The sequence below is a fragment of the Liolophura sinensis genome, unplaced genomic scaffold, assembly GCF_032854445.1.
Source record: "Liolophura sinensis isolate JHLJ2023 unplaced genomic scaffold, CUHK_Ljap_v2 scaffold_185, whole genome shotgun sequence".
NCBI classification, from domain to species: domain Eukaryota; kingdom Metazoa; phylum Mollusca; class Polyplacophora; order Chitonida; family Chitonidae; genus Liolophura; species Liolophura sinensis.
This window is the reverse complement of record NW_027018124.1, coordinates 6,574-31,547: the sequence shown is the minus strand read 5'-3', so window position 1 is coordinate 31,547 and position 24,974 is coordinate 6,574. Positions and strand designations below refer to the sequence as shown.

General features: G+C 38.3%; 1 protein-coding gene across 3 annotated transcripts; it reads right to left on the bottom strand.

Annotated features, from left to right (window-relative positions):
• Positions 1-2,507: 2,507 nt before the first annotated feature.
• Positions 2,508-22,436, bottom strand: LOC135481495 (uncharacterized). Of its 3 annotated transcripts, XM_064761313.1 has the most exons (8): positions 22,301-22,436; positions 21,015-21,140; positions 19,656-19,742; positions 19,067-19,154; positions 16,896-18,634; positions 6,031-6,177; positions 3,808-3,898; positions 2,508-3,492 (listed from the first exon to the last, which is right to left on the bottom strand). In XM_064761313.1, the coding sequence occupies exons 5-8, from the start codon at positions 16,975-16,977 to the stop codon at positions 3,162-3,164; spliced, it is 651 nt and encodes a 216-aa protein (XP_064617383.1). In that variant the 5' UTR covers positions 16,978-18,634; positions 19,067-19,154; positions 19,656-19,742; positions 21,015-21,140; positions 22,301-22,436; the 3' UTR covers positions 2,508-3,161. The 3 variants fall into 3 exon arrangements, with proteins under 3 accessions (XP_064617383.1, XP_064617384.1, XP_064617385.1); XM_064761314.1 differs by lacking the exon at positions 19,656-19,742; XM_064761315.1 differs by lacking the exons at positions 21,015-21,140; positions 22,301-22,436 and having other exon boundaries at positions 19,656-20,608.
• Positions 22,437-24,974: the final 2,538 nt, after the last annotated feature.

Here is a 24,974-nt window from a genome sequence, read left to right as displayed (position 1 = left end):
CCATTTGATTGTAACTGTTCATATATTCAACGTGGCGATTTAATTCAACACGATGGATGTAGAGCCCCTAGTCACGGGTTGAGCGGAATTAGACGCAATCATGAAGCCCAGCGCCAGAAATTCTGCATGCTCTGTCCATATTTACTTAAAAGAAAATTATATCCATTGCGAAACCTAAGAAACTTGGAGTGAAGGCATTTGATCGAATAACCTTGACACACTAGATTTTGCAGTCATAACGTTGAATGAAATCCTCGCACAACACGCAGGATCTAACAAATGCTACAAGGCGAGATACATACATGCTACATGCAGGACCCTTCTGTATATTGCGGCCTAAGTAAAAATAATATACAATGTCAAAATCAAAATTATCCCTCTTGTCATAAAATCTGCGAGAGAGGAAACCGTTTTGGTCTTTGTAGAAATACAGGTTCAGGTAAGATGTACCGTCTAGAGAGTCTTTAAATCCACCGAAGCTGGTAGATACCTTTCACAGCCTTTGGTATACACGGATTGTTTAAAACGAGCAGATCATTAATATGCCATTTGGTGAATGAGAAAGATCAGAATCAGAATAAGGCGTCTCAGTGAAGCAGCACTAGATGAAAGAGCGGTGGAAATCCGTCCTGCAACAAGGAGGCACATCACATGCACTCTAAGGATTCCTTCGTCATCATATGACTGAAAACTTAAGTACGATGTTTAACCCCAAGCACTGACTCACTCAGGCCAGTAAAAAGGTGAGCTAGCACAGTGCATTGCTTCCGAGTTTTTCCCGACAAAGTTTATAAATACAGTGGAATTGTGCAGGTGTAACCGCATTCCCGGACAACAGATGATATAAGTTCTCGTCAAACAGTGTATTAGTAATGTACTAGTATTACAGTCCTACTATATATAAGTTCTATTATAACTGTACACTATAATTACCAATTGAGGCTTACGTGGCCGAGGGGGTAAGCACGCCAGTGCGGCGCCATGACCCAGGAGTCTCTCACCAAGGCGGTCGCTATGAGTTCAAGTCTAGCTTAATGTTGTCTTTCTCTCCGGTAGTATATGTGAACTTCTGCCAACAACCCGCGGATGGTCGTGAGTTTCCCCTGGGCCCTGTCCGTTTTCCTCCCACCATATTGAGTGAGTATCGAGCAATACTGTACATCATGTTTTGCGGAATATAATGTGACCATCTCTCGATCAATGGGAGCGGATAATCAATGGAGTATTAAAATATTGAACCTTGAAGCCACACTGCTTCTGCTTTGATATCCCCAATTCTCGCTTACTACAATGCCAGATATTATTTGTTCTGTAATTTAAGATAAATGTTACATGGGTACATTGCACATGACCAGCAATTACTAACTCTCATATCGTGGAGGATTACTTTCTTAATATATACAACAGAGTTGCTAAAACAACTCAGAGGTGTCAGAGGTTTTTCTCATTGGTAATATTGCACTGTATGGCTTCGGTTTTTACACCATTAAGACACCTTTTTGTTCAACCAATAAATGAAGAAATGAAATAATAAACGCAAAATGACCTTTAAATGAAACTAATATCAAATTATTCTCACGTGACAATTAAACGCCTAAAAGCGTAAAATGTCCGATGAGCTATCTTTAATATATTTCTCGTCTGGTATAAAAATGTAATGCTATTTTTCCCCAACTTAGATTCACTGTGCAACATCATCTTAAATATTTGCAAAGATCTGCCAACAAGAAGAAAAAATACAATATTCTGTGTTACTTACATAAGTATACAAAGCCATGTATGAGTTGTGAAAAAAATTGAAAAGAACAATACCAATTTTTACATTATTCAATTCTTATTTTTATTCATTATTACAATTCTGTGCGAGTCAAGTACAGAAAAGGAAAATAGCAGTAAAATTGTAATGTAACTGAACTACATGTATATACAAACTTTAGAATTATTAGAGTAAGTGAGTGCTTGGGGTTTTAACGTCGTACTCAACAATTTTTCAGTCATATGACGACGAAGGAATTCTTAGGGTGTAAGGAATCCTTAGGGTGCAAGTCTTGACAAGTCAACGAAAGGCAATTAATTCTCCATGGAAACATATTTAATAGTATTTACGTCATAAGGTAGGAAATATTTTCAATTGTTTTTTGGTTCACGTTTAGTTATTCCTTAATTCATACTTCTTTATGTCATTGTTCTTTTATGTCATCAGTGCAATGCATTACGGATAGACCATTTACAATACATTTGCAATACTTTCTCAATATAACCGAGGCGTACTGCATACATAGAAATATGGGAGCAGCAGTGACAGCGTGATAGTTGTCAAAAGGTCACATCAAACCGATGAAATGGGTCCTCTGTGAATTTACGTTAGCTGGAGTTTAGATCAGGAAAATTCTAAGTGTTCCTATAAAATAGAATAGCAAATCACACGCCTCCTGGCGCCACAGCTTGAGCATAATAAGGTAAAAAAGGCATTTTAGATGTAACTGGTCTAGATTTGCACAAAATGCTGTGCTTTATTCACATTTAAGGTACAACATCAATGCATTTGCAAAACATCGTGTACATTACATATACGACCTATATGTGCGCAAACGGGTAGATGATCTCGTTAAATGTTGAGAAAAGGGTTAATGAACGTACCTTCTACATCTATGGCATGAAGGTAAGCAACAGATACTACATGTGTCTTCTCCAAGGCTTTGATACACGTATTACAACATTTCATTTGTAACTAAATGAATGCTAGGGCTCTCTGCAATTACATAAATGTGTTTATATCCTAATGACGAAGAAGTTAAGCTGTTTTATATTTCCTGATTCTATATTCAAATTATTAAATGTTTTACATTCCAAAATCATGTATACAATGTTCTTAATTACCGTTCACTCCGCCAGATCGCCAGAATTCACGCTTACCTACAAGCAAATTGCACTTAAATATTATTTCAGAAATTTGGAGAGCATGCTTTTAATGAAATGTTCTATATGCACTAGTATCTGTAGTAATGAAGTGTGACATTGAGCGGAATCGAGACTTAAGATCTTCCATACGCTACGAGTCGAGGTATCCTTTCGCTATATAGACGAACAACATTATTGTGGGTTTGCTCTGCACTTAGCTGTATACGCTGCGTTTTCTTTACAGTGATGCGTTGTTTGGCTCACAGAAGTGTACATTCAGACCTCTGAGGGGCCGGTGTATCAGCAGATTCGTACAGTGCGCTAGTGCCTTTGTTATGAGGTGGCTGTAAAGGAACACTGATGCATTCGTTGGTGTGTTGATGCTCATGTGCGGGGACATCAACACTGGGCATATCATCTCTGGCACCATCTCGGCTGCTGGGTGTTTTCTCTCCAGGTAATGACAAATTCACGACATTCTTATTAGAATGACATGATCCAACAGCTGATGCGTTGTCATGGGAGTGCTTGTTTACCAGAACATCGCATTGATATGCGCGTCCTACCACAGCCCTCAAGCTTCGATGTTTCCTGTGAACAGAAGGTTTTTTTGTCTTTCAACGTTTCTTGTTGATCCTTTAAATTTTTTTTTGCGTTTTTTTTATATCCTCATAAACCTTATAAGTATATTACGCTCTGAATATGATTGAGAATACCTAAATGATTAGTTGTATTATTATAAACGTTGGACATGGGGGGCAATGATACTCACAATGTACTTTAATTGTAACTCGTCGAGCCGTTTTATATTTTCTTAAAGCTGACATTTTAGGTAATGTGCAACGCTTGATATTTGGGGGTTATACACCTGTTTGGCTTATCATTCATCGTGGATGACAAACTTACCAAACAAGGACAACAACCATAACAACCACTAAAGTCATCGCCCCTCCCGCTCCTGTTGCCAAAACTATGATGAATTTCTGTAAATCGTTTTCTGCAAATGGAATTATGTAAAAATGATTAAACATTCTTGACTACAAAAGCCCCATGATTATTCCAAGTTGCGTTTAAATCTGGCGAAAAGGGATGGAATTTCAATTTGTCTTTGTTTCGAACAAATGCGCCATTTTGTTCAGTTGAGATATCATCATTGAAATGGCCCATATATCTCACATTGTTACATGTCCAACTCGGAGAAACATGTTTTCTCTTATATATGGACTTAGTCTAAAACAGATCTTCGGAGTGTGTTGATTGCACCAATTCCGGTCCTATAGCCACTACTGAAATTGGATCTGACAATCACCCAACCACAAACGTCTTACACCGAGCTGGTTGGCATCTGGGTAATCCACCTGAAGATACATGTACATGGACTGTCCAACAAGAAACAGGCGAATGTCGCAATGTTCTTGCCTGGCCGATGGACACCGATTCATATATATTTCTTCGCACATATAACAGTTAGATTTAGATAAACCTACAATAACCATAGTTATTTCAACAGTGTTTTCCTGTATAACTACAGACATAACCATAGCTATTTCAACATTTTCTTCCTGTATAACTACAGAAATAACCATAGCTATGTCAACATTCCCTTCTTGTATAACTACAGACTTAACGATATCTATGTCAACAGTGCGTTTCTGTAAAACTACAGACATAACCAGAATTATTTCAACAGGGACTTCATGTATAACTACAGACATAACCATATCTATTTCAACAGGGACTTCCTGTATAACTACAGACGTAGCCAGAGCTATTTCAACAGGCACTTCCTGTGTAACTACAGACATAACCACAGCTAACTTCCTGTATAACTACAGACATAGCCAAAGCTATTTCAACAGACACTTCCTGTATAACTACAGACATAACCATAACTATTTCAAGACAGCCTTCCAGTATAACTACAGACTTCACCACTATATACTGTCCATAACAGAGGGTGACACAACATGATTAAGCCTAACCATTTGCAATCTGTCACACAGCCTTCAACGCTTTGGTTTTACTCTCAGTAGACCTTTATTTTGCATTTCTGCATAAACCTGACTTTTGCTTGTGAACTATACATCAGGAAGGCATGGTCCCTTTGCATTGGCTTATTATTTTGTGTGTTAAATGTGATTACAACACAGCATTTTGGGCAATTCTAGACAAATTACATCTATTAAATTGCAATTAACGCCACTCCATGTTCTTACATAATTCTGCTAAAGCTAGGAGGCCTACATTTTGGCAATACTTAAGGTTTTACTTAAACAGTTAGAATAAAACCCTGACTTAGGTAAGTTGACAAGAGGCTGTACTTTACTGGTTACGTGTGACCATTTGCCAGCTATCACACTGTCGCCGCTGCTCTGTTTTTACTCTCTATGCTGTATGTCTTTAATTTTATTTCATATTTCTTTGTTCCTTCAGACCACCATTTCATTTTAACACAGAAAAGAAATTATTTCAATATTGGTGACATAAAGAAGTGTTATTCGCAAATTGTCACTGGACTCCAAGCTTTCTCACAGTTTTTTTTTCAGTAGACGCAACAAGCATGTTTCCTTGACAGTTGTAAGATGAGCATAAGGAGACGGAATTCTACGAGAATCGTCAGCCTGCAACAATGTGCCATTTTTTTCCATATTTGCATTGCTTTCCTTATCCTACACATATGTTTGTCTACGCTATCCGGGTATATTAGCCATGCGAAGTCATTTGCATCTATATGTTATTGGGGCCTCCGTGGCTCAGTCGGTTAGCGCGCTAGCGCAGCGTAATGACCCAGGAGCCTCTCACCAATGCGGTCGCTGTGAGTTCAAGTCCAGCTCATGCTGGCTTCCTCTCCAGCCGTAAGTGGGAAGGTCTTCCAGCAACCTGCGGATGGTCGTGGGTTTCCCCCGGGCTCTGCCCGGTTTCCACCCACCATAATGCTGGCCGCCGTCGTATAAGTGAAATATTCTTGAGTACGGCGTAAAACACCAATCAAATCAAATAAATAAATCTATATGTTATTAAACATTGATATTTAAAGTACACTACCTAGTGCAACGTATATAATATTGATATTATCATATGATTAAACAGCGTGCTGCATTTTACTGGTAATGTAAATGTTCAACTCACCCAAACAGTAAAATTCAGAGTGATGATTGCCCTGCCTTTCCCTCAAGTTGCCGTTGTCAGACAAACATACACACTGACTCGTCTTAGTCTCACATCTAGTTCCATAGCCACAAAGTGAGTTTGTTCCACATTGTTCAGTCATCACACCTAATAATACAAATCAATCAAATGTGAGTTGTAATGCATACTCTTTTTTCTCGTTAATCTGAAATCATGATCGACGATGAGGCTAAGATTTGTCATTCATCGAGGAACGTAAGAAAAGTGGAAAAAATCCCGTTTTTACATTATGAAGATGGTAGAATAGCAATACAACAATATGAGTGGGTTGTGTAGAAATGATAGCTTCCCTAACGGGACATTGTTGTATGAAAGTGCAGGGAAATATTATGCCCATTAGTAACACACATATTTAAAAGACTACCTCAAAGTCTATGAGTTTTGGAAGTTGTCCTTATTAACTGAAGATAGAGTTGATAACATAATTTATATTCTTAGTGTTGGTTGGACGGATGGGTGACGTCATTTCCTAACTCATCCATTTACTTGAGCGACGTGACGAACGTACCAACAAACAAGTAAACAATAGAAAACAAGCCATAAAAGTCCTTTTACGCAAAAATTTTTGCCTTTGCGCTGTTCCACATCATGGCCACAACAGATCAAGAGCCCAGTCTACCAAGGAGTCGCAACGTTCCTTCAAGCGCATTTACCACGGTGATGTATCTCTTCCATACACGTTGTCAAGGAAATCGTACCAGGGGCAGTTTGCGACTGATTCGATGAACGGGCCCCAGAACGCAATTTTGCATGTTGACACAACCTAACCTTTTTATTCCAAGATGACCTTCAGACTGAAATACGCTGCATACAAGCCTTTGGGTTTGTAATATGTGGCTGGTGGTTGAAACCTAAAATAAATTAGGCTACTGAGTTGTAATGAATGTTCGTGTGTGTGTTTGTGTGTTTGTGTGTTTGTGTGTTTGTAACTCATACGAGCTATTATACATGCGTATCAAGGATTCATCTTTTAGTTTCAGATACAAAAGAAGCAATTTTATACTATTTCTATTCAAGGAATTTCAATAATCAGAAATGACTGTTGTCACACATTTTGCACTGATAGGCACAGAGTATATAACACACACACAAAACAATTACTGACTCCATCAAACCTATTTCGATGAGTTGCAATTGAAAAAAAAACTTCCCATAGATGTTGTTCGTTGGAGTTGGGAAATAAACATAACGGTGGCGCCAATGTTTGTATGACAAAACCTAATATCATCCCCAGTGTTTCGTTATGCCGTATGTGAATCTGAAAGTACGTACAATACGTTACGCCGCTTAGTAACAATGTATGTTCATCAAGTTGCATCTAACACGCATACAGAAGTTCACGACCTTTTAAGAAAGTTTTAGCCTAGTACTTACTCACACGTAAATGTTGTTTTGTAAATTGTGTACAATGACTAATTTAGATAACAAGTTAAAGAGTTTAAGCACTTATCTAAGGCACTTGTATATCTATATGATTCCTTTAGATGTCACAGCTTGTAGCAATGTAGAGGAATATATGTGTCTTCAGAGAAAAATATACAGAATTGCGCAGGCACAGGCTGTTATCTTCATGATGATTGTTTGTTAAACATTTAGACCAACAGACGCAGATTTCCAAGTAACAAATGTGAACATGAATGGCAAGCTTCTTTTAGAGTTGTATGAATAGACGTCTCTTACATCTATAATTGAGCCATATCTCGTATCCTAACGAAAGTGAAAAAAAGTGCTGATGGAACAAAAATAACAAAGGACCCCATATTTAGATGTTTAGTCTTTTAACGTGTCTGTATTATGAAGCTGCTGGTTGACAGCTGGTTTATCGACTGATGATTTCTAAAATTTACATAAGCTTACTGACCTGTCAACCCACGCAGAGTTAATCATGCATACCTGTCAGAATTCCACCACACCCTACTTGCCCAGTTTTTCAAGGTTATAACACTTTTAAAAGCCTGACTGACATTTAGCACCCGTCGCACCCTACACGTAACACCCCAGGCGACAATAAAATGTATGATAAGGATTGACTGCTGAGGAAAGCATAGTGGTATTTCTTCTTACTATTCCGCCAGAGATGGATTCGAACATGTGACCTCACTTTGCCGGCGGTGGCCGCATGTCGGCTATACCCTACATTCCCGGGTTGTTTTGAAAGTTTGCCGGGCTGGGCGAGTGATTTACGTTTACTGCACTCTGGTCATATGGGTCCGTTGTGCACTCTGGTCATGTGGGTCCCTTGTGCACTCTAGTCACATGGGTACCTTGTGCACTCTAGTCACATGGGTACCTTGTGCACTCTGGTCATATGGGTGCCTTGTGCAAGCTGTTTATATGGGTCCCTTGCGCATGTTTCAGCCTGAAAAGGTTTTTCAGGAAGTTCACGCGTGACAGCCTCTACCCGCTTTTCTTACGTTTTTCAAAACAGTCACAGTAGAGTTGTAATTTTAAAAAAAAACATTCTCTTGCTGTGACGTTAACAGAGATCATAAATTACCCTTCAGTATACAGAGTGTTATAAATACCGATACTATTGTACAAGTATTACTGATGATCGTGGGTTCCTATATGAAAATACTAGGTTGATCATAACCTTGTCGCTTGAATTTTTAAAGATTAATCACATTGACATGCTGATACTGTGTATGGTAGGCTTTCCTCATTGCTCATTTTGACCGCACGAATATTAAAATACGTCAATGTCTCATTGTGAATCTGACAATGTTTCAGGGTCGTGGTAGAGGCGAAAAAGGCGACATCTGTGAGAAAAACATCATAGTAAACTCAGTTATGTAGATCAAGAACTAACTCGGTATTACCAACGTCCACATAGGCCAATTATCCAGACTAACCTGTGACGAGTGTAGAAGTCAGGACAAGGTAGATGCATGCTATAGTCAAAATCTCATCCCATCGAGATGTGAGAGTAGGGGCTGTCCTCCTTAGAATCACACCCCAGCGATGTGTGAGGGTAGGGACTGCCATCCTTCACATGTAAGCTGCGTACGCCGTCAGTGTAAAGTTACCATTCACTTGCTATTTCTATAATCCTTACAGGGATAAAATCTTTTCTTTACGATAACCTCTTTTTCTCCTATTCGATCTACGAGTTTAAGTCGTGCATTATATAGGAGGAGACTCTTTCATGCATGTATACACATGTATACTGTACTTCCGGAATAAAAGGAAGTGTACGCTCTGTGCCAGAAAAGGCGACATCTACCTCGTGATGTAGACTGACGTAAAACCAGAGCAGCAACGACAGTGTGATAGCTGGTAAACGGTCACAGGTGAATTGTGAAATACTTTATCTTTCACGGAATAAAAAAAAACAGTGCAACATACCGCGTTACCTACATACCTTAATACAAACACCTGTATCAATTAGATGCAGAAAGTAAAAACAGCTAGTACAGCTTTGACAGGACGTCATCAACAAGAAGAGTCGATGTAAAACCGTCGGCTATCCTGGTTAATACTATGTGATACTGATGACAGCGTCTAAATCCGGATGGAATATTCCGGCTTCTAAAAGCGAGTCAGTCCACTCAAATATAGAATCCAACGTCAAGAGGAATTCCTCAATCGACGGATGACAGGATGGCAGGCCGTCGTAGGCCTGTCGTTCCCCAAATTTTAAATTTACAGTATGAAAGTCAGCGATTACCGGAAAATTATCTTTATTTTGGCTTAGATTATTTATATGACTTAGATTATTTATTTACATGATTATTGTGTAAGACCACACTCCAGAGTTTTCCACGTCTAGGATGGTTGTAGATAATATGGGAGGAGGATTTTGAAGTGTCCGGTAACACCATATTCATGGTAGGTAAATGGTTTTTTATAACGAATGTTAGATTTCGAAAACGGTAAACGGTAAGCTTCTGCAGCCTAGACCCAGGGACGGTGGGAGTACACTCTATCCAGAGCCGGGATATTTCATTAGCATTTACATCTGTGATAATTTTGGAAAATGTATTTTTTGTATTTTTTCCGTGACTCAAACACAAACTAGAAATGGAAGCATTATATCACTTTCACACAAGGTGTTTTTTTTTAGCTTCTGGTTTAGTGCAACTTATTTTTAACACATCACGATGTTAGGAAACGTCAAGTAGCAGCATAACTTACTAATTTCATTGTTGCATAACACAAAGTATTCAGACAAAATGACGTAGAACTGATGTGTGCATGATGTCGATTGAATGACTTGATAACTTCGTTTTCTGCTACGATCTGTTTCAGACAAATAACAAGGTACTATTGCAGCCGTATTGTAGCTATTGGGCTGCACTGGATTACCTCCCTTAATATCACTTACCTGTTTAAAATGTGCATTATTTGCCGTAAGCTCTGTTTAGGTGGGACTTCAGAGAATGGCTCATGCAAGTTTCCGAGTTAAAGTGGCATGACACTTAAAGAACTAGCATTAAGGCAGATTCTAATTTTGAAAACTTTTTTGGAAAACCAAAGAAAAAAGTTATGTTTTTCTTTAATCCGTTCTCAGATGATTTTAAAGTTCTGTGCCTAGTCACACGCAATAAACAATATCGGCGAACTGTTAATCTCCAAAACGTTTACTTCATTTAACATCTCCCGACATTTTTGTGACTCTTAAAGGCTGACTGATTCCAAGGTTGGGTAAACTATGTAAAACCATCATGCAGTAAGTCGTGACAGATCTCTTTACCATTTAAACCATATTTTACAGTGAGTGATCCGTCAATCTGCTCAAGATGGCATATATAGGCTAATACTTTCCAAAAGTGTGGATTTTAAAGAAAAATAGATGGAAGATATAGACAAGTCATATTTACAGACCGTTTGTCAAATTTCTGCCAAGTCAAGGCCTTATTTGCACATTAGTGCAATTTCCTGTGACACCAGCGAGTGAGGAAACTTAACATGGTAGTGCATAAGCACTGGTGTTTCGTGTTCTGTGTTCTGTGCACATGTATATGTAGTATACGGCTCATGTGTTATACCTAAACGTGTTTATACTTGTAGTAATGACAACCAGTACCGCCTTTATTCGTGAAATTTTCAAAATTAAGATTTTCTTTTACTTTAAGCCAAAAGTTACTGGTGAGGTGAAAAAAAATTACGTCGTTGGTAAACTTTGTCGCCCATGATGATCAATAACTATGTGTCGAATTTCAGTTCAACCCGAAATCTGGTGACAAAAAACCTGGCCACACGGAAGCAGGTTTTGTTTCTAACACTTCAAATGATCAGGATTACTACTAGCAGTTTTATAAAGCTGTCGCTCACATTCTTCCTGCTTTTTTAAAAAATAAGATGGAGGGGAGGGGGGGGGGCGGTGCGAGAAAGAAGGAAAGACACAAAGGAAGCTTTCAGTTCCGTTACCTGAAATGATTGGTCTAAAATTATGTGAGTTTTTTTTAAAAATCCATTTTGTTTTAAGGTGTAATATTTTAAATTATTTGGGATTTTCCTACGAAATGCCGTGAGCAGAAAGTGATGTATTTGTGTCTGTGGGAAACATATGCATGTATGTGCAAATGTTATTTGTTAGAAACATATTCTTTAATATGAATTACAAAGTGATATTCATTTTGTATGCACATTGTATAGAATGTCTTTCAGACGATGATTCCCCGACACTAATTATGGAATCGGAGTTGTGGTTCCATTGGTTGTCATTGTCTGTGTTACATTCTGCACCTCAACCACACAGCTAAGCTCCACATTGTGTAACTCCCTTACCTTAGGACACAGACAATAAGGAGTTTGTTGTTCTGTACAGTTTATATGTGTTGTACTGTTGGACTTTTATTCAAACGGCTCAGCTGGTTAGCGCGCTGTGGTAACGCAATAACCCACTGTGAGTTCAATTCCAGGTCATGCTGGCTTCCTCTCCGGCCGTACTTGGGAAGGTCTATCAGCAACCTGCGGATTGTCGTGGATTTCCACCTATCTGTGCCCGGTTTCCCCCCACCATAATGCTGCCTGTCGTCATATACCAGAAATATTCTTGAGTATGGCGTAAAACACCAACGGAATAAATAAATAAATTTATCCAAACGAATTTATGAAATTATGCCTATGAGTTTATCAATTGTTGTTGGAGAGAACACATTCACGGCTAAATCTGTAATCCTGAAGGCGTTTTAACTTACCCTCACAATACGACAGGGCTGGAAATGTGTCCGTCCGCTGTGTTAGTACATTGGGAATTCGAGGTTTTATTATTAGTGTTGGTTTTGACACGTGTTGTTAGATAGATATTTCTGTTCATAAACAATGTATCATAGTGTTTTAAAATTGCTGCCCATACATTTTGATGTGTGCACGTAAGGACAAAATGTCGAGGCGTTACCTTAACATGAGACAGTCTGAGGACGATATTATGAATGTTTATATAAGTGATAATAGCGATGTCAGTTGTGCGATGATTTATCACTAAGGAAGTTTGGTGCCGCCGAACGCATGTAGGCTTATGCATGAATGATATAATAACATGCTTGTTAAAGCTACAATGTGTAAAATCCCATGCCTTACGAATAAGTCAAAAATGTGTCACTTTATTTGAAGTTCTCTGCACTACAGATGTTTGACTTACCCAAGCAGTAAAACCTGGATGACTGCTGTATTCTGTTGTCATTATGAGATAAGCACACACAATCCGTGTTTTTGAAACACTCAGCTCCATACCCACAATTGAGGGTTCCACACGACTATACCTTCCAACACAAATCAGTTACGAATGATTTCGATGTAGTTTTCCTCAGATTCCACTAAACGTTCTTTTGGTATCTATACATAGAGTTAATATACAAACGAAAAAAAAAAAACGCAGGCAACACGAACAATAACAGGTTGTGGAATTTTTGTTACCTTCCAAACATTATAAACAAAGCAATATACTGTCTCCTCCTGGAGAAATTAGAGGCGGTGCGTCTACGGGAAACGGGTAAGGTCATTTGATTGGTGAAGGCTTATTGAGGTGAAATTTACCATTACATACCGAAGTTTAATGTTACACGAAGGTCGCCCGCAACTTTTAATTTTCTGAAAATTCAGAACATTTCATACATTGCAGTGATTGGAAGAGCCTAATTTTGTCCCACTGTAGAGTGCATTATATTCATTTCTGTTTTTTTTTTTGTGTGTGATATACCACTGGTCAAGCTTCATGGCAGTTGATACGATATAGACGATCCTCCCATCTAAGAACTTAAACACATATTGAATTACATTTTTACTGTGCTGATAGTGTCTCTTAACTGTGAATGGTAAGCGACAAGATCGAAATGTCTCTTCATGCTGCTTCATTCTACATTTCTAAACATACATGAGCAGCCTGATAAATACTGACATATTTCGGCTGTTAAACTCTAAACTGTGTTAACTCATACTGGTCAAGTCCAAACAGAAAGACATTACCTCCGACATGTTCCTATCAACAAACCAGGGCGATTGCATTGCCAGTGATCTTGTTACTTAGACAATCGTTAGTGTAGAGTGTAGTATGATTTCCGTATTAACTTTTCTCAAAGTCGGAGAGTTGGCTATCCCATGCGAATAATCTACCTATTTCTAACATACTTGATTAAAAAAATCCTCACTTGTAACGATTTACAAGAACAGAAAATCATTACAAAGTAAAACTCATATTCAGTGACACTGTGGCATACCGGAATTGATCATATCTCACAAGGGACATTACTAAATCTTCCAGCATGAACTGCTAAAGCTGAAGTACCAGCTGTTTTATCCACCTGAACAATGGATTAGTATCCCTTGTTTAGGAATTAGTCGTCAGTTACACCCGGTGTAACTTCTATGACAACATATGGTATGCAGATATAACATGATCTTAAAATGCGCTTGGCATAGTGTTCTAAAACTAATTGCCCCCACACATACGCTGTAGTCTCATGGAAATGGTGCAGAAATTCCATCACACTTAAGTAGTCAAAACTTACAAGATGTTATTACATGAATATACATCTGACTAACATCCCACTGTCTAACATAAACAACTCTACTGGTAACTGACCCTAATACAACCGCAAGTATATATTTTCTAATTATGAAATGATGAAGGATGAGCTAGTTTTGGTGGTATGTTTAAAATCGAAATACCTGGTGTAGTTGTGCTATGTATTATTTACGCGTAGAGTAACCTATATTTTACAGCCTGAATTTACCTATGCTTGTATACATAAACCGCTACCGACATGTTGATACACAGCACACTTAACAAATGTACACGTTCAGAAAAGCACTGTTACTTCAGAACGCGATCACAATTCCCGCCATTGTTTCGACATCAGGCCCATGGAGACTACTTGAACACTTAACTGGTGCTGTAAACATGTAGATGGCTGTGAAGTGTAGATTAGCTTTTAGTTTGCATTAACACTGTGGCTTAACCTCTTGGAATTTCTTATGGCCCATAAGCCGTGTATCACTGGCCAACGTGGGATGCTTTCAAAATACAAACTTTTCTTATTTCATTAAGAAAGTGAATTATATATCACGGGAAATTCGATGAAATGTCCAATACTGTGAAGTGATTTGTTGTCATGGTTATAGTAGTATGTTTTAACTAACAACCATTTGAATGTGGGGAAAAAATCGCAGCAGAAATGTGTTGCAAAATATGAGTGAAAGTGACCTAAATGTGTGTCCCCCTCAAATGTGTTTCTTATATTTTTAACCCAGCTGTACTCCCCCACCGATTTGAGAAAAAAAATGACTGATTATGGCTTAACGCCACATCGGCAATATTTCAGCCTTATCTTGGGGAAAATATGTGAAAAGAATGGGAAAAAGAGGAAAATTTTTCTGAGTTGGTAGGGCTTTTGAATGGTACTAGCAGATCAGTGTCTTACTAAGGGTTGGCAATAAAATAGAATAAAGTCCAGACAGTTTTAAAAACGATTAGTGGATAATAGACACGTGAGGAAACTTCAGTGTTTGTTATATAACACATTATGTTGTAAAATGTCTGCAGGAAGTTGTTTTGTGGCCCGCATAAAACACATTGCATAAAGCGGAATTTAAAGCACATAACGACCACAAACATTTAAAGAAATAAAACTGATTTTGTTGATGTTGGATCACATAGTGATTGTTTGTCATCAGAGAAGGAGGATTGTTTAATAAATGGTTAACTATATATGTTTTTAAGTACGGCGTAAAACACCAATCAAATAAATAAACCTAGTGATGAAGAGGAAGAATTTGGGCCTGATTCAGAACAAGAATGCCATTTTGATATTTTTATCGATTGTACTCCAAGTTATTGCTGTAGCGTTGAAAAAGAAATAATTTAAAGCAAGTCAGTAGAACCCAGCATGTGACATGCCGCGGAAATGCACCAACTATGTAAATGTTAATTATCCCCACTGGATTGTAGGAAGAACATGTGCATGCTTTCTACCATAACATGCAGGAATTTCAACAAATGTTAGTACATGTACTGGAAAATTGTAGGCTATTTCATTTCCTTTTTTTTATCAAATTATTTAAACAAATCACTAACTGTGTTTTATACGTTTTAGTTCATGCAACACTTTACTGAGCCTTTTACAACGTAATGCCGGTGCTCTTAAAACTTGGTAAAGGTAATGTCACTGAAAATTTGACCCAACGTGTAGACAAAATCTTCTGTAAATTGTTTAATAACCGGTCACAAGAGACTACACGTGATACAGATGTTCGTGTGGAATAACGTCTGGGTGCTCGTTAAATATCAACTGAACATGTTAAAGACACAGGTGCCCCAGTTCCACCGTTGTTCTGTCCTCGTCTTCCACGACGAATACAGTTTGGCCGTATCACAACTTATATAATTATTCAGACATAAAAACATATATCATAGACATATATTTATATTTGTCATAGGGGCCGAGCTGGTTAGAGTGCCAGCGCGGCGCAATGACCCAGGAGCCTCTCACCACAGTAGCTCCTGTGAATTCAAGTCCAGCTTATGCTCGCTCCCTCTCCGGTCGTACGTTGGATGGTCTGTCAGCAACCTGCCGATACTTGTGGTTGCCTCTAACGCATTTAATTTGTAAATTTTTCTTTTCACAGCTAGAAAACTGATGCGCTAGATAGACTAAAGGCGCTTTGTATAGTCTTGTGAGAGATTTGTAAAACAGGCCTGAGAGTTAAAAAAAAAAACAAAAAAAAAAAACAGTCGTCAACACAGTGACTGTAGTATCATATACATGGTCAGGAATTCCACCACACTTGAGAAGCCAAGCCTTACAGAGCGTGATTACATGAACATACCTGACAGACAGATCACTGCGTTAAAGTCAGTTGACATCTCTACTGCTGATTAATCCTAATGGAACCGCAGGTGTGTAATTTAAAATTTTCACATGGTGAAATACATGATGTCTATAGATAGCTATTATGTTATCGGTTATTTAGAGGTAGACTAACCTATATTTTATAGTCTGGCAGTATAACTGTATAAATACCATCCTTAACGTGTGTCACTGATCCAGACAAGCACTGTTACTTCATAACGCAGTCACACGGCCCACCACCCCTGTGTTATTTTACATTAACCCATTGGACGCTATACGAATATTTAACAGGTGCTATGTAGATGACTATGAAATGTACATCAGCATTCAGTCTGCGTTAAAACTGTATTTTGTAGCGTGTAGTAAAAAGCAGAAATCGTTAAATCATATGGCACCTCTAATGTGACGAGGACAGCTGGAAGTTTGTCATTTATCTCACAACTGTCAGTCATAAATGGAACGATATTATCCACGAATCAAAACAAGAAACACTGAGTATGTATGCAGACTTACCTCTGACGGATATAGCCGTGAGGGTTAACCATAAACCCCGTAAAGTCAGTACACTGCCCCATCGTCTTGGGAGGGTAGGCATTGTCGTTCTTTCTACGTTAGCCACCTTTTCCTGCCTGTGTAAAGTCTCCCTACCGTATTCAAAGTGTTTTGGTTTTTTGAGAAAGCGATAGAATGTTCACCATTGTTGCTTAACAAATGCAGTGTGGTTTATTAAGGGGACAAGACTACAACTTGTTGAAGTGTACAGATTACATCTTTCGTAATCAAATGAACCGTTCAAATGTGACGTGAGCTGTTGTTTGCGTTGTAAACTAGTAAGGCTTTATGCCTATGTAGGGACATGCTTATCTATATGTTGATTTTGTTCTCAGTCCTATTATCATACGCCTTCCAAACTTTTTGACCTAACCTCCGACGTCTGTATTTTATTACCCAATATATAATGTACTACACAATACCTCTGGTATCATATTTACGCCAGTTAAGGCTGTTATGGTTAAAGTAACCATTTAGTACTAGATTTACACATAATAAGCACGTATAGGAACGAATGTTAGACAAGTGTATGTTTATGTACGCTTTTGAAATGCTGTAGTACATATAAATGGCACCAGAATAACTGGAAAACAATTTAGCTTGTCGTGGATATTATGAAAAAATACTCTATGTGCAGTGTACAGTCTTCGTAGTATAACTACCAAGCTTTATGTACCACCCGTGGTTTCAGTATATAACGGTGAAAAGATCTTGTCCTGCACCTGTGTCGTTCAAACACCCTTTTATACATAGGGGCCTAACAGTCTCAAAAGATACAGACGTTTCACAGTTAATATTAAGAGCGTTTAACCATATATTAAAAGAAAATGATGTTCCATTGTTGCCATATCCTTTTCAATGGAAGATAATCTCGTGTGCAGCCACCTAAAATATACCGTTGGATGTGGTTTAAATGAAACACAGGCCTTTTCTACAAGTCGTTAGATATGTAGAATTTAAGATATCATGTGACGAAGCTAAAATTCTAAAATGATACAGCCGTAAACTTAAATTCTTCTCTAAATGTCAGAGGACATTATTAAAATTAACGTGACGGACAACTGTTACGAAGGGTAAAACATGTTAAAATCAGTCAATATGTTCATATCATCTAATATGCCCCTTTCGCAGGCAAAGGAGATAAATACTGCAGTCAACTCTTGACAGGTTGACAGCAACTTATACTACAAACAGAGATGAGTATCAATAAATTACGTAGAGAACAACACTATTGTGTTAGTACATCTTCCGTTCACAATTGTATTGTGAATGCTACATTCTCTGTACAGTGCTACATGTATCCAGGGACGACCAGGGTAACGCCTCGCTCACTTTTAATGAGACGCTAAGTTTGCCTCAGAGTTGTGTAAAGTCTGGCCCCTGACGTGCCACGTGTATTAGCAGATTCGTACAGTCCACTATTGTCATTGTCATTAGGTGACTATGATGGCGCATTAACGCCTTCATATGCTGGGAAATCACCGACTGGTTGTACATCAGTCTCGTTTATGTCCATTTCAATTTCAACTCTCGGGCCAGTTCGTCTACTTTGTCTGCTTTCTTCCAGTGATGGAGAACTCTCAACATTCTCATAAGAATGTCCGGTTTCAGCAGCTGATAGGTTGTCATTTGAATTCATATTTTGCAACACAGAGCCTTGAAGCTTGCATGCTTCCCTTGCTTTCAAGCCCCAATGTTTCCTGTGCAAAAGAAAGGCTAAGGTGAACATGAATATTTCCCTACAATTTCATATTTTGTTGATTGTGGACAGTTTAGGTTTCTTATACAGTTTTGCTCTTTCTAAAACCTTTATGTAACATGCATCAGCATGAGAGTAAAAGCAGAGCAGCAATGATGGTGTTACAATTGGCCAGTAGTTATACATACCGGTAAAAGTTGGCCTCTCGTCATTTTATACAATCGTTTTTATGGGTTTTATCCTAGCTGTTTTTTCTGTTCATGTAAACTTCATAATACACGTTCCTTATCTAGAATTACTCAATATGCTGTGTTGTCATCATATTTGATGAGGAATAACATAGAAACATTGCAAATGGACTTGGAGATTCTTAGTCAACTAGCAGAATCCTGAATTATGCAGGAAAGCACAAGAAAATGCGTAAATTGATTACCGACAAAGAACAGCAAGAGCAGCGATCACCGTGATACAAAGAGCTTCCCCGAATCCTACTGCGAGCCCGACTGTTAAGGCATTACAATCTGAAGCCACGGAATTGAATCAAATAATGGATATTTTTAATGTGTGCTAATAACATAGGATGGGACGTTTAGAGTCTGACATAAGTAACACGAAAATACGTACAAGCTTCATTCCACCTGCTAATATTTTGGTTATGAATGTGTGATAAACTGTTATTCTGTGAATGACTGACGGCAACTGAATGATATTACTTTTGACCATCAGGGAAATACATGCAGGAGAGTAGATATTATAATGCAATTTTCTATAATGTAATCAAATTCTCTGCAAAATACTTTTGGTTGTCTACACTAGTATGGAACAGTCAAGTTTAGTCGAGCAAAACTTTTACATTCAAAAATGCATGAGCACAATAAAGTGTTTTTTATTTGTGACAAAAGTGCTGGGTTTTTTTTTCCAGTACTGCATGAAATATCTGAGTATTATACACAGCGGGTTCGAACAAAATATGGAACATACTTAGGAGAAATAATTTTTTGTCAATTAGATGGCAAAGTTACCGTTCTGTACATTTCTGTTTTGGTTTGGAGCGGCTGTTGTTGTTGTTGTAGGAGGGCCAACCGTGGCGGTGGATTTGCTTGACGGAGCTGAATTAAAGCAACGACAAGCAGACTTAATGATCCACATAGGGTTAAAATGTGTTTTACAGACGCAGTCTTACCAAATGATGCGACTGGATTAATTCACAAATCTTAAAACTTGTTAGCAACGGCCAATGATGTGTGTTTCACAACTAAGTTCGTGAATATCATTGTGGTAAAACATCATCTCTTACATGACACATTTACCGACTATACAGCAGCCTGTTCTATTCCTGATGTGAACCGTGTTTGCAAAAATCCGTGTAAACATTCTGCATGCCTTATGTTTAGGATTTTTTTTCTTATATGGGCGAAGAATACTGTTTCAAATATTTTAATTTCATAAAAGAGAAAACAAACAAATAAATTGAGGAGGTGCCCTCAAAAAGACCTGTATTATAAATTACATTCGCCATTTCTTTTTAAGATTTTTTTTTTACCGGCCAAAGTACAGGTAAACATTTAGACCATAAGGGTGTGATTTAAGAGCTGAGGATTTGTTATGCAATTTGGGGTGTACATTTATCAGGCCAACAACGTAGACTTGTATATTGGGTTGTGTGCATCGGGATTGAAGTGCTTTTTTTATCTCAGCGTTGACTATATCTCCAAGATTTTTACTGGCTTGTAATCTTACATGTTAAAATTGTCGGGCATCTCACTACAACTAGCCATAGAAATTTTGTATTCTTTCACATGTCGTTCAGGATTTACTATACATTTAAATCTGTATCGTTTTACATGCTCTTTAATAACTTCAAAATTTAGAAACAAGCGCCAAAAAGTGACAACAAGCAACCAAATGGAAAATTTAAAAACAGTCCTATAAAAGGACACCAGGTTTTGAAATCTGGCTGTATGTTCAATATTGGTGTAAATTTTACCTAGGGCTACAAACACATTTTACTATAAAACATGCGTAGAAGGAAAGAAGCGAGTGTGAAGATGAAAAATACACGAAAGACATCTACACTAAAACACAATACTTGCGCTTCAAGTGAATGAGTCTTATCCATATCTGTTTGTACACTGACTTTTCAGAATCCTTTACCCTTTGTTTCTACGCATGCGGTGTGTCGCCTGACCAATTCTTCTACACGTTCGAAGTTGGGAAAGTTAGCCGACTAGAGCAGATTTCCGCCAAAACATAGTTAACACATGCAGCAAGATTAGTGATTGTCGGTGCGGAAATGACATATGCCCCTACGCCAATATACTGTTGTTAATGCATCAACAAATGGTATGACAAGATGTCTGGTGCATTGTCCATGTACTCACCCAGACATTGTCCTGTAGATGATTGTGTGGCTTCTTCTGAACACTGACACAGGCTTTTGCTACCCCCTGAAGGGTCCGTACACGTGGTGTTGTCAGGACAGCTCATGCCCACAAGGCTACAAGTTTCTGCAATATACAGGGTAATGAGAACACATGTCTAGCGGTATATTTTATGGTTAGTAACTTGTATACTATAGCACTGGAATAAACAGTGTAGCTATCTGAAAACCATGCTAAATTCGGCTCACTATTTTAGGTATTAAAGTAGACTACAGTTATGTTAAAGCAGTTCTGCGAACTAGGACTATAGTGTACGTTCATGTCGAAAGGCTGATGAGCTAATAAGACTATTGTCTGGTGCCGTCTGCTGAATTACATGTTAAGACTTGAATAAAAAATATTTTACTTTTTTGGAAAAGGCCACATTTGAGATCATAAATGACAAGAGATGACAGACTTGTCATTTCCTCCAGTCAGATTTTTGCTTGAAAAAATCAAATGCTATGCTTTCCAGTGATTATTCATTCTGACTTCCTCAGTACGTGAAGTTGGAGAACATGACGATGTGATTCGAGTATGAGAATTAATCTAAGCGAGTGCCGTTAAACTGCTCTTGCAAACTGAGAGAAATTATAGCAATAATCAACTAATTGACTCATCTTCCTTTCGTAAATGAGCTCTCAAAGTACTTTTGTGGCCCAGTATTTTAATTTCTCGGAACTCTGGTTTGGTCAGAAAGACACTATGACGTTCTGCTACATACATAAAAAATCTCGTGTTGCTATTCTGTAACGAACTTGTACACCACTTTTTTACCTACGATTAACTGTGAAATCAAATGATGGCGTCATAAGGCAAGCATCCTCCAGTTTTATCACGTTTGGTACAAACGTCTTCTCACAAAAGCACCATAAAAACCACGTTACGCCTCGAAATTAAGAAATGCGGATTGTTTCTCTGCCAGGGAATCCGTGGAGACGTATGGAAACACCTGAACAACTTACCATTTTTAAATGCTCATCGAACGGTATTTCAGCGTGATATCAAGCAAACACCGGGTTGCTATGGTTACTATCACAACTATATAAAAATATGCCAATTCCTTCTATCCATACATGCATAGCTGTTTAAATCTGCAGCACTACGGCCAAATGTAGCCTTGTATTACCGAAGTCTGTGATTTCGGCTGACAATAGCAATGTTCAGTTGTGGATATACATTTGATTACCAATTCGGAATTACAGCGGCAATTTTACATCTCTCATGGTAGGCCTACCTTAACTTACCCACACAGTACCACAGGGATGGAGATGTGCCCTTCAGTTCTCTTGATTCAGCATTGTTGAATGAGCATCTACACCCACTCCTGTCAGTGTTACATTCTGCTTTGTAACCACACAGCTTATCTCCACATTTTGTAACTCCCTCACCTTAGGACACAGACAAATAAAGCTTGCTATCAACTGTACATAGTCTTCCTGAATCACACTCACCTTCCATTCACAGACTTTTCCAAGAAATATTTTATCATATTTTCTTCTAACATCACAAAGCTCATCTCCGCACTGTGTAACTCCCGAACCTATGGATAGAGGCGGTGAGACTGAGTGTATCGGTTGTGCAATTTCTTTTAATGTTAAACTATGATGTTCTATAACGTAAGCCTGTAATTTGGACGAATTTTCTCTCAGTTGATGATGTGAGATATATACATAACCCGATTTAGTACAGCTTTCGCGCATTTTATAACCAATCTCTTCATTTCGATGTAAAAGCGTTTCTTTGAAGCATTTTCATTGAAGGCCTCCTTGTAACTAGAGGGGAAATTGTTCCCCTATCACCCCCTAACATATCTATGTCAAATGATCTCGGTTCACGTAATCATATTTTTATTATAAAGGGAGCCTCCTTGGGAAAACGCTTTAATGTAGCCAAATCTGTTTTTGACCTTACTTCTGTCATCTGATAAAACAAAGGTATAAGTGTTCCTTTGTTTACACGAGTGTCGGTAAAAAACCATCATTTTATTCTAACATAGAAAAGAAGGTATTTCAATATCTATAACGTAAACATTCGTTATTATGAAATCTTCATACTACACCAATTTGCCTTATGGTTTTAGACAAAGGACGAAATGTCTCTTTCTCTGGCTTTGCTAGTCATGTAAAATGACTACAGTGTGGATAACTTTTGTGTAATTCATCCGTGGACAATAACCGGGCTGTTGTTTCTTTATATTATCGGCATAAACCTTAGCCTCCACCGCGTATTTTCACTATGTTTAGACTGTTACACAATCTGATGATTAAGACGAGTGCTGTATTTCACTGCTACTGTACATGTTCAACTTACCCAAACAGTAATACAGAGAGAAAGGTTTACCCTCCCTCTTCATCAGGTCGCCGTCGTCAAACAAGCATGCACACTGAGTCGTGTTGGTGTCACATTTAGCTCCATAGCCACACAGTGAGTTTGTTCCACATTGTTCAGGTCCAGCACCTAATAACATAAATCTGTCAAATCTCAGTTTAAAAAGATGCAGTTCTGTCTCTATAACATGAAAAGATAAGGGCGATTCAGCCAAGAATTGTTATACATGAGGGAGGACAAAAAGTGGAAATAAATATCCAGGGATCGCACAGCACAAGAGATCCTAGCTACAGTCGATTGTTCGCTCCACAACTACATTTATAATAAACTATAAAAATAAATTTTGCCGCTTGTACAAACGAATTGTAGAGTGATTGTGAATCACATTATACCGACCCCTGACCCACCAGTCCCGTTTCCTTGTTCTAACCTCTCGGTGGGGAGCACTAAGCGAGGCAGAAACAAATACCATTTTTAAAGTCTTTGGTACGACTTTTCTTTCCGGTTTTCCGTGCGGACACTCAAACCATTAAGCCACCGAAGCAGTCTTGGAGAGACAACATCATTCAATTTTCAGTCATGTGACACTTCGTCAAAATGGTGGAGACAACACATTTTCGATTGCTCCCCAAAAAATTATTTCACAAAAAACTGGTCCGTCTAATTAGTCATCAGAAATTATGTGTATAGGGCTTAAAGTGGCGGTTTGTGACTGGACAAACTTTACTTAACACTGATTTGAGTCACATGTTTTTATAAACTTCCGTGTAGGACAGAGATTTCGCACATTTTAAAACAATATGTGCGTGTCGTTCGTTTTCAGGGGGACGTAAACATAAATAGACGGAATACAGACTGTTCACTTCATCATGTATTTTTGTTTAACTATCTGACTTAAGGAAACATACCTAACAATTCTCGTTACGTATGGCGTGCTGCATTTAGTGTTTTATTAGCAGAAATCTCTCATCCATAACTGACTCATAGGAATTGCAAACCTCCCGTAATCTGGCAATCGTTTTGAATAACAATTTTTACGGGACTTGGTATTTGGGCTATTTGTTTATGTACGTGTTTATATTAGGACTTATCCTTGGCTGTTGGTTTGTGTAAGAAAGCTTCGACTGGTGGTAAGAAACCTCATATAAGCGCGTTTGACCCCGTTGGTGCTATTCACTCACCCAAATTCCCAGCAGTGTCATGTCGCAGGGTTTAACACTTTCAAAGTCCGAGAGACGTAAAACACCTGACGCTATCATTCCCCCACCCATAAAAACTGAGCCCCTGGGTATAACTGCATGTTGCTTGTTGCTAAGCAGCAATCGAATATATAAATAAACTCATGTTTAACAGCGGGAGCTATTCGATCTTGGGACCTCAATGTTCGGGACCTGATCCACTGTGGTTAGAACAACATGATGGGCAGATTAGTCTGCATGACACCACTCCTTCTAGTTATATGTATATCTTGTATTTACATTTATAAGTTTAATTTATCTCAATGTACTTGTATAATAACACAGGGATGCCTGAGTGGTTTACATTACATCCTGTTATAAGGTTAGGTGATATGTGCATGTTTTGAGGCTA